The sequence below is a fragment of the Triticum urartu genome, chromosome 3A (genome assembly GCF_056163025.1).
Source record: "Triticum urartu cultivar PI428250 chromosome 3A, HENAU_Tu73, whole genome shotgun sequence".
NCBI lineage: Eukaryota > Viridiplantae > Streptophyta > Magnoliopsida > Poales > Poaceae > Triticum > Triticum urartu.
In genome coordinates, this window is record NC_141875.1 from 384,350,687 (window position 1) to 384,361,053 (window position 10,367).

The following is a 10,367-nucleotide window of genomic DNA, read 5'->3' on the forward strand; positions in this document are numbered from 1 at the left end:
CCTATATTCCCTTACACAAGGCCACTTTGTTTTTCATGTCAAATTTTGGTCAACAAAATATGGATTATATGTCATAAAAAACATATTGGAAAGTTTTTTGAAATGTGCATCCAGTGACATACTTTTTGTGGTATATAACTCACTTTGTGTTGACAAAATTAATGATCAAATTAGATACAAAAACATAAAATGGCCTTGTATAAGAGAATGGTAGGAGTAATTGCATTGGTTTGACATGGGCATTCAGTTTGATGTACTAGGGGCAGGAAGTCATGCAGTGTTGGCCTAGTGGTTGCCAAGGCAAGGCAGGTTTTCTCCGGGATACGCACAAGACACGTTGGAAGAATGCGGCCCAAGATTTGTGGCGGTTCGTGGGCGGTAGCCCCTTGCCTTTGAGAGATTGAGAGTGTTGTGTTGTATTGATGAGATTTGGGTAAGATATTCACAAGGCACTAGAGTCCAGAGTTGAATAGGGCATGAGCGCCAAGCCGCCAAGCAGTATTCACGGGCGTGACCAGCCAATGGTAATCCATTGTACTGAAGCAAATTGATGATTTGCAACCGTGGCCTGATGCGACGTTGACGATGGTGGGGTCTCCTTACTTGATTCCTCCTGGTTGGAGGGCGCGTACATGCTCCCGTCCGGTCCGGTTTCGGACTTGACGGTGGTGTATTGAGGCAGAGAACATGAGCGGAACGTGTTTATAAGATAGGATTATCGTAAGAATAGGAATTTTGTAAGGAATTCTAGAGGATAGGATTTTTATAGGTTTTTTTTTCCTTTGGAGCCCTTTGGTTTATAGGAATGAATTCCTATTCCTACATAGCATTGGTTCCTATCCTTCATATTTCATAGGAAAATAAAAAAGAGCTAGACTCAATGAAAAAATTTCTTTGATGTCAACCAAATGACATCTTGTTTCCTATTCCTACTCATAGGATTTGAGATACATGTCATCTCATTTCCTACAAGATTCAATTCCAAACCAAAAAATGCCTAAGATGACATGTATCTCAAATTAGGAATAGAAAACGAGATGTCATTTGGTTGACATCAAAGGAATTTTTCCATTGAGTCTAGCCTCATTTTTATTTTCCTATGAAATGTGAAGGATAGGAACCAATCCTATATAGGAATAGGAATTCATTCCTATTAATCAAAGGGCTCTAAAGGAAAAAATCCTATAAGAATCCTATCATCTAAAATTGCTATGAAATTCCTTCAAACCAAAGAACGCCTTAAAGGGATAGCAACACAGACACAGACCCAGACACAGAGCACGCTGTAGGCAGGAGTAAAAAGAGAGGTGACACGTTTGAGGGAAATTTTTTTCCGCCGATGTGGAACACAATCAGGGCGGGCAACCCACAGGCACCTGAGCATGAATGAATGAATGGATGATATCATGTTGCCAGCCAGGCCTGCGGCTGCCCAGCGAGACGACGCAGGGAAAGGGAATGCTGCGTTGGTTGTGATTGGTCGCGCTCACACAGCCAGGCGTTGGCCATGGCCATCCAATCCATCCCTAACCTAAGCTAAGCCAATCCCCTTTTCCACATATTTGCTTGCATGGTTTGATACTTGATTCGACTGATGATGATGATAAAACGATGCTGTTGATGGTGGTGGTGGCAGCGTTAGGCGGTGACAGCGTGTGGGGCCCGCTCACATGCAAGCGAACCAAACCTCTACTCTTGCTCTTTTCTTGTTCTTCTTGTTGTTGACGTGTACCGTATAGCAGGCCCACCAGAAACCTTAAAAACCAAATCGCGATCCTTCTCCCGCCCGCAATCATCACCGTTACTAACGGCAACATGTATGTATCGTCTGGTTTCGGCTCCTCTGATCCGGTTAGTGGTTTAGATTAGGGTTTTTCTTTTTATGTCCTCGCATAAATGGCGTCGGGCGGATGATGAGGCTTCTTATCCGAGTTTGTCTTTCGGGATCTAATCCTTCTTGAGTTCATTCAGCTGGTTGTAGTCGATGGAGCATAGACGTATGTTAACGTACATGGAATAGTATCAGTCATATCTCATGTAATTATGATGGAGATATTATGTAGCAATTGTAATCTGCTGTGTATGATAGTCTACGATCTGATTAGTATCAGATTGATTGTATCCTTGTTGTACAAGGTCTATCAGATTAAATAGAGGTGCAGCCCATGGGGCAATTCACGGCAAACATATTGTTGTTTAACGTGGTATCAGAGCCTCGATCCCATCTCTCCACGACATGGCTGGCACCACCTCCGGCGCACTCGTCACCACCACCGCCGGCCCGCTCGTCTCCGGCCACACCGCTACCATGCCGTCGCTCGCCGGCCTCATCACCGTCCGGCTCACCCGCGCCAACTTCCTGCTATGGAAGGCGCAGGTTGTCCCAAACCTCACCGGCGCCGGTCTGTTCGGCTACCTCGACGGCTCCGTTCCAGCACCGCCGAAGACGATCACCGAGGGCACCGGCGATGCTGCGCGCTCCGTGCCCAACCCTGAGTACGAGCCATGGAGGAGGACCGACCAGGCCGTGCTCGGCGCGCTCCTGTCCTCCATGACGGAGGAAGTGCTCGCCCAGATGACGCGAGCGACCTCCGCGACGGCCGTTTGGACTGCCCTCGGCGCTATGTTCGCTGCCCAGAATCGGGCCAGTGTGCGCCAACTCCGTACGCAGCTGTCGCAGACGAAGAAGGACATGTCAGCGGCAGAATTCTTCCACAAGATGACAGGCTATGCCGACGCACTGGCCACCGTCGGCGAGGTACTGTCCGATGACGAGATCATCGGGCACATAATCGGTGGGCTGGGTCAGGAATATGACCCCCTCATGACTGTGCTCTCCATCTTCACAGGAGAAGTAAGCCTCTCCGATTTTTATGCCTACCTTCTCAGCTTCGAGGCGCGTCAGGAGCAGCATGCCGCGAACAGCGGCGACTTCTCTTCATCAGCCAACAACGTCGTGCGCCACGACAATGGCTCCGGTTCCCGCGACGGCAACCGGAACAGCAATGGTGGCCATGGTGGCCATGGAAACAGGAGTGGTGGCAATGGTGGCCGCTATGGTTCCAATGGCAACCGTGGCAACAACGGTGGCCGTCACAACGGCGGCGGCGGCAGGAACCGTCGTCCTCCAAGGTGCCAAATATGCCGCGAGGAGGGGCACTACGCCACCGATTGTCGCGATCGCTACAACGACCGCAGCGGCAACATGGCTACATACGGCCACCGCGACAACAATTGGTACCTCGACACAGGTGCCACTGACCACCTCACCAGCGACCTCGACCGCTTGACGGTGCACGAGCGCTATGGTGGAAAGGATCAAGTTCAAGTTGCAAATGGTGCAGGTTTGGAAATTTCTCATATTGGTCATACTAAACTTGCTGGCTCTAGTGATCCCATCCACCTTAAAAATGTTCTGCACGTCCCTGAAATTCACAAACATCTTCTTTCTGTTTATCGTCTTGTTTCGGATAACCAAGTGTTTGTGGAATTTCACCGTTTTTTTCTTTTGTGTGAAGGACAAAATCACGAGGAGGGTCCTTCTTCTCGGTAGAAGTCGCAATGGCCTCTACCCCATCCCATATAGTCGGTCGTCGTCGTCATCATCACGTCGAGCTCTCTCCGGAGTCCGTTCTTCATCGAGTCAGTGGCATCATCGTTTGGGTCACCCATCAAATAATGTAGTTGAGTCTGTCGTTCGGTCAAATAAACTCCCTTGTTCGTCGAGTCATGATACTTTCGTTTGTGACGCATGTCAACGCGCCAAAAGTCATCAATTACCTTACAATAATTCATCCCGTGTTTCTTCGAAACCACTTGAGCTTATTCATACCGATGTGTGGGGTCCTGCCCTCGCCTCCTCTGGAGGTTTTAAGTTTTATGTTAGCTTTGTTGATGACTTTAGCCGTTTTACGTGGATTTATCTTCTTAAACATAAATCTGATGTCGAACAAGTTTTCTATAATTTTCAGGCCCATGTCGAAAGACTCCTCAATGCAAAAATCCGTGCGGTTCAATCTGATTGGGGGGGGGGGTGAATACCACCGCTTGCATAAATTTTTTTCAGCGTGTCGGTATTTCTCATCGCATATCCTGTCCACATACATCCCAACAAAATGGTATAGCTGAACGGAAGCACCGGCACTTGGTTGAAACCGGGCTTGCCCTCCTCGCTCACTCCAATCTTCCTTTGCGTTATTGGGATGAAGCTTTTCTTACCGCATGTTATTTGATTAACCGCATGCCCAGCCGGACCCTTCAAAATATGCCACCACTCACACGTCTTCTTCACATCACGCCCGATTACTCTTTTCTTCGTGTATTTGGATGTGCATGTTGGCCTAGTCTTCGTAAATACAACTCCCGAAAACTTGAGTTCCGCTCCAAGATGTGCGTTTTTCTCGGATATAGTCCGTTCCATAAAGGTTATAAGTGTCTTGACAAGTCCACTGGTCGCATCTATATCTCCCGCGATGTTGTCTTTGATGAAAATGTTTTTCCCTTTGCAACTAGTGCGTGTCCCGACTTGTCCCGCTTAAATCCTCCTGTATCCTTTCCTTCCAATGAGCCAGTAGTTCAGGATGCTAATGTGAGAAACTACAACTTGTCGTTTTTGTTTCCTGACTTGTGTCCTGCAGATACAGAGGAACGACATGTATCTACGAGCGCTGTACAGGGCCATAGCGACGTGCATGCTACAACGCCATGCACCCAGCCATCATGTGCCACACGTCCAGCAGCAGGCCCCGGCTGTGGTGCTTCTCCATCAGGTGGGCCGACTCCGGCCTCTACCACGTCTACGCCATGTACTGACCAGATAGACGAGCCGGCCTCACCATCAGCGCGTAGATCGCCTGCACTTGACGCCTCTGCGCGCGTCGATGCCGGACCAGACGCGCCGGCGTCTTCAGCGGGCGCTCCTCCATCACCACCAGCCTCGCCAACGGCTTCTCCGACGAGTGCCTCTGCATCACCACCGGCCTCGCCGTCGGTCTCTCCGGCGGCCGCTCCTCCATCACCTCCTGCCTTGCAGCCGGCTCGGTCTGCGGCTCCCCCCGTTGAGCGGACACGCACGCGTCTTCAGAACAACATACAACGCCCGAAAATCCCCATTGATGGCACTGTCCGGTACAACCCGTATCGTCGTGGTTTCAGTGCTGTTGTGGCCGCTCCAGCTACGTACCGACAGGCGCTCGTTGATCCTGCATGGAAAGCCGCTATGCAAGAGGAGTTTTCAGCCCTTCAGCACACCGCGACGTGGTCGCTTGTTCCACGTCCTTCCGGCACCAACATTGTCAGCTGTAAGTGGATTTTCAAAGTCAAGCAACATTCTGATGGCTCTCTTGACAAGTACAAAGCCCGCCTGGTCGCTCGCGGGTTCACTCAGCAGTATGGTGTTGACTATCCAGTTGTCAAACCAGCTACTGTTCGCCTTGTGCTCTCACTCGCTGTTTCGCAGGGTTGGTGTTTGCGACAACTTGATGTGAGCAATGCATTCCTCCATGGTCTTCTTGATGAGGAGGTGTATATGCAGCAGCCACCGGGCTTTGAGGATCCTCGCTACCCTCATCATGTGTGCAAGCTTCGGAAGTCAATCTATGGGCTGAAACAGTCTCCCCGAGCTTGGTATTCCCGCCTCAGTGATCGACTACATCAACTTGGTTTTCAGTCCTCTAAGGCTGACACTTCCCTCTTCATTTTTCGGAAAGGGCGTGTGGTCATTTACATGCTTGTTTATGTTGATGATATTGTCATTGCTAGCTCCTGTTCTAAAGCGGTGGATCGACTGCTTCGCACTCTTGCCGGGTCTTTTCCTATCAAGGATCTAGGTCGTCTCGCTTACTTCCTTGGGATTGAAGCCACCTACAATTCAGGGGGAATGGTGCTCTCTCAGCGTAAGTATGCCGATGACCTACTTCACCGTGCACATATGGAGAATTGCAAGGCGGTTTCTACTCCCATGTCCGTCACTGATAAGTTGGCAGCAGCTCTTGGCACTCCTCTCAATGGTGATGACGCCTTCAGCTATCGCAGTATTGTCGGAGGGTTGCAGTATCTCACGCTTACCCGCCCAGATATTTCTTTTGCTGTAAACAAAGTGTGCCAATATCTGTCCAAACCCACTGATGTGCATTGGGAGGCTGTCAAGCGCATACTAAGATATGTTAAAGGTACTGTGGCTACTGGTCTCCAGATTCGTCAATCACACTCCAGACTTCTGAGTGTTTTCACTGATGCTGACTGGGCGGGATGTGCCGATGACAGACGCTCCACAGGTGGTTTTGTGGTCTTCCTAGGACCCAATCTGATTTCTTGGAGTGCTAGAAAACAGCCAACAGTGTCACGATCTAGTACCGAGGCGGAGTACAAGGCCCTTGCAAATGGTGCAGCTGAAGTCACATGGGTGCAGTCTGTGCTTAGAGACCTGGGAGTACCTCTGCCGCGACCACCAGTTTTATGGTGTGATAATTTAGGTGCCACATACTTAACTGCAAATCCAGTGTTCCATGCAAGGACGAAGCATATTGAGGTGGATTTCCACTTCGTGAGAGAAAAGGTGGCACAAGGAGCATTGAATGTACGTTTTGTGTCTTCTGGTGATCAAGTAGCAGATGCCTTCACTAAACCTGCTACAAAGATCATGCTGGAGAAATTACGACACAATCTCAACCTTGTGGCCGGTTGAGATTGAGGGGGAATGTTAACGTACATGGAATAGTATCAGTCATATCTCATGTAATTATGATGGAGATATTATGTAGCAATTGTAATCTGCTGTGTATGATAGTCTACGATCTGATTAGTATCAGATTGATTGTATCCTTATTGTACAAGGTCTATCAGATTAAATAGAGGTGCAGCCCATGGGGCAATTCATGGCAAACATATTGTTGTTTAACGACGTAGACTTCTGCCGTCTTCTTGGAGCGGTGAGATTATGATTTTTTGTCATGTGACAAGATTTGGTGTCAGGTGCTTCAGATCTTGTTAAGGAGTTTAACGACGACAACTACGGTTCTAGGACGCTGGTCCTTAGGGGCACGACTTTTCGGCTCGTGGACGCTGGTTCAATTTTTACTATGTTTGAGACGCTTCGTATTTTATGATAGAAGATCTGAATTTGTTTTTTGCAAAAGAAAAAACAATAAGTTTACTCGATGGCGTGCTCACGTACGTTCCGTAATGGACAAGTTGGACGGATGCATGATCCTGTGCAGGTTACGTACCGATGCAGCCAAGCGTACGAAGCCTACTGACATTACCGATGCATGCTACTACGCCTACTTAATTGTGGTCAGGAATGAGGAGCTAGTCACTCACATAGTCACATGACAGGCGTCTCCCGTGTTTCAAGCCTCAAATGGTGGGCTCCCTCAAACGCCTCCAAGGACTATAGCTATACTACTGCTCCATTACTTAATGTCGTCATGATGAAAACAAACCAGCAAAACAGTCTGAAAGCAGCAGGTGTACCAGAACCAAAAAAATAAATAAACAATACGTACATTATATTAGTATATCAATCATGATTAGCCGGTCGGCGAAAATCAAAATAATTTATCTGGTGGTTTATTCGCGCGGAAATACTCTAGTTGTATTACGGAGGAGGGAGAAAACAAAGGGCCATAGCTGCTGGCTTGGCTAGGTGTGGATTCCCACTAAGCGCGTCGGCGGCGTCGTCGTCGTCTCGTCGGAGTGGCATGGATGCTCTGCACGTTGCGACGGGGCCCTCACTACCACACCATGCCATTGAACACAACACAGCACAAACAGCACAGCACGGCGCAGCTATTTTCCTTTTTTTTTCTACTAGGGAGCGCAGCTAGCATCGCTTTCTTTGTTACCGGTGATAATTTCTCCTCACCCTGATAATTTATTCCCTTCATTTTTTCGGTGAGCGCAAAAGAAAACACCGTTCATTGATGACTCGCCAAAGAAAATAAAAGAAGAATCGTAAAAAGAAATCAGAAAATGCGATCAAACGACCCGACGACGTTGTGGAAGGCAGCTCCTCTTCCAGCTGCCGGTTGATCCGTTGGCTGGAGCGTAGCGTTGGTCCATCACGCGCACACGCAACCAACCAAAGCCATGCCCGCGATCGCAGCCGTCCGGTCCAATCACCGCGCCATTATTCTATTCCCGCGCCGCGATTTGGCCTCCCCTGCTCCCCCATATGAACCCACCCCCCCTCAAACCCATGAGCATCCATCCACGCCACACCACACACAGCCCGCCGCGGGCTACCATGCGTACACAGACGGCAATGCCGACCACCCTCCTCTTCCTCGCGCTGCTCCTCGTCCCGCACCTCGCCGCCGCAGCATCCACGCCCGGCCACCAGCGCCGGCTGCTCCAGAGCCACGGCGCCGACGACGGCAGCGACGTCTTCGTCGACCCGTCCTACGCCTTCGCCAACCCGCGCCTCCGCGACGCCTACGTCGGGCTGCAGGCCTGGAAGCGCGCCATCCTCTCCGACCCGCGCAACCTCACCGCCTCCTGGTCCGGCCCCGACGTCTGCTCCTACTACGGCGTCTTCTGCGCGCCGTCCCAGGCGGACCACTACCTCACCGTCGTCGCCGCCGTCGACCTCAACCACGCCGACCTCGCCGGCCACCTCCCGGAGGCGCTCGGCAGGCTCGCCGACCTCTCCGTCTTCCACGTCAACTCCAACCGCTTCTGCGGCCTCGTGCCGGCCTCCTTCCACGCCATGCACCTCCTCCACGAGCTCGACCTCAGCAACAACCGCCTCGTCGGCGCCTTCCCCGACGTCGTGCTCCGCCTGCCCAGCCTCAGGTACCTCGACCTCCGCTACAACGAGTTCGAGGGCCCCGTGCCCAAAGAGCTCTTCGACCTCCCGCTCGACGCCATCTTCATCAACTCCAACCGCTTCCGCTTCCAGATCCCCGACAACGTCGGCAACTCGCCGGCCTCCGTCCTCGTGCTCGCCAACAACGACTTCGGCGGCTGCCTCCCGGCCTCCGTCGCCAACATGTCCGGCACGCTCAATGAGATCATACTCATGAACACCGGGCTCAAGTCCTGCGTCCCCCCGGAGCTCGGCATGCTCACCGCCCTCACCGTGCTCGACGTCAGCCACAACCAGCTCATGGGCGCCATCCCCGCCGAGCTCGCCAACCTCCACAGCATCGAGCAGCTCGACCTTGGTCACAACCGCCTCACCGGCGACGTGCCGGAGGGGATCTGCCACCTGCCGCATCTCCAGAACTTCACCTACTCCTACAACTACATCACCGGCGAGCCGCCGGTGTGCATGCACGTCAAGGCATTGGACGATCGCCGGAACTGCATCCCGAACCGCCCTGACCAGAGGTCAACCGAACAGTGCCAATTCTTCAACAGCAACCATGTCAACTGCGACGCCTTCAGGTGCAAGAAGTTCGTGCTGCCGTCGCCGCCACCTCCTCCGCCTTCACCACCGCCACCAACCCCGTCTCCTCCGCCACCTTCACCACCGCCGCCGTCGCCTCCTCCACCAACCCCGTCTCCTCCACCACCTTCACCTCCACCCCCGTCTCCATCACCCCCACCTCCGTACTACGAGGTCTCACCTGAGGAACGGTACCTTTCGCCGCCACCTCCAGCGTACCAAGAGCCGACAACGCCTCCCCACTACGAGGTGCCAGCTCCCTACTACGAGGTGTCACCGGAGGACCGGTACCACTCACCGCCACCCGCAGCTTACCAAGAGTCTCCACCTCCGCCCTACTACAAGGTGTCACCAGAGGACCGGTACCTGTCGCCGCCACCTCCAGAGTACGAAGAGCCGACAACACCGCCCCACTACGACCTACCAGCGCCGCCCAACTACGAGGTGTCACCGGAGGACCGGCACCTCTCGCCGCCACCACCGACGACGTGGAAGCTGCCGGCGTACGACTACTCGTCGCCGCCTCCACCGGCTGCCGGGCAGCCATGAAGTTGATTCTTTTCGGGATTTTTTTCATACATTCTGATCATATACGAGTTTGCTGTGGTGAAACAATGCCGTTAATATCCTTGGTGTGTTCTTCTTCTTCTTCTTCTTCTTCTTCTTCATTCTTCTCTACTCCCATTATTAATTTGTTCTTGTTTTTAATTTGTGAATGAAATATAGAAGATGGATTCGATAATGAGAAGTTTCATCATTCGATTCCCTGTGGATTCAATGAAATTGTTGTCATCTTGCCGTTGCCAACAACTCGGCAACAACTAATCAATCACTTGACCGGAATAACAGCTAAGAAAGAATCTGAAGACTCCAAAATGAGTTTGAGCCGTTGTACCATCTGAATAAGCTGCCAACGCATCACATTCACGATGAGACGGTCGATTTGTGACGCGTTGCCTGGGAATGCGCACCTGCAGCA

At 51.5% G+C, this 10,367-nt stretch overlaps 1 protein-coding gene across 1 annotated transcript; it reads left to right on the forward strand.

Annotated features, from left to right (window-relative positions):
• The first annotated feature begins 8,185 nt into the window (after positions 1-8,185).
• Positions 8,186-10,130, forward strand: LOC125544085 (leucine-rich repeat extensin-like protein 7). Its single transcript, XM_048707645.2, has one exon. The coding sequence runs from the start codon at positions 8,198-8,200 to the stop codon at positions 9,935-9,937; it is 1,740 nt and encodes a 579-aa protein (XP_048563602.2). The 5' UTR covers positions 8,186-8,197; the 3' UTR covers positions 9,938-10,130.
• Positions 10,131-10,367: the final 237 nt, after the last annotated feature.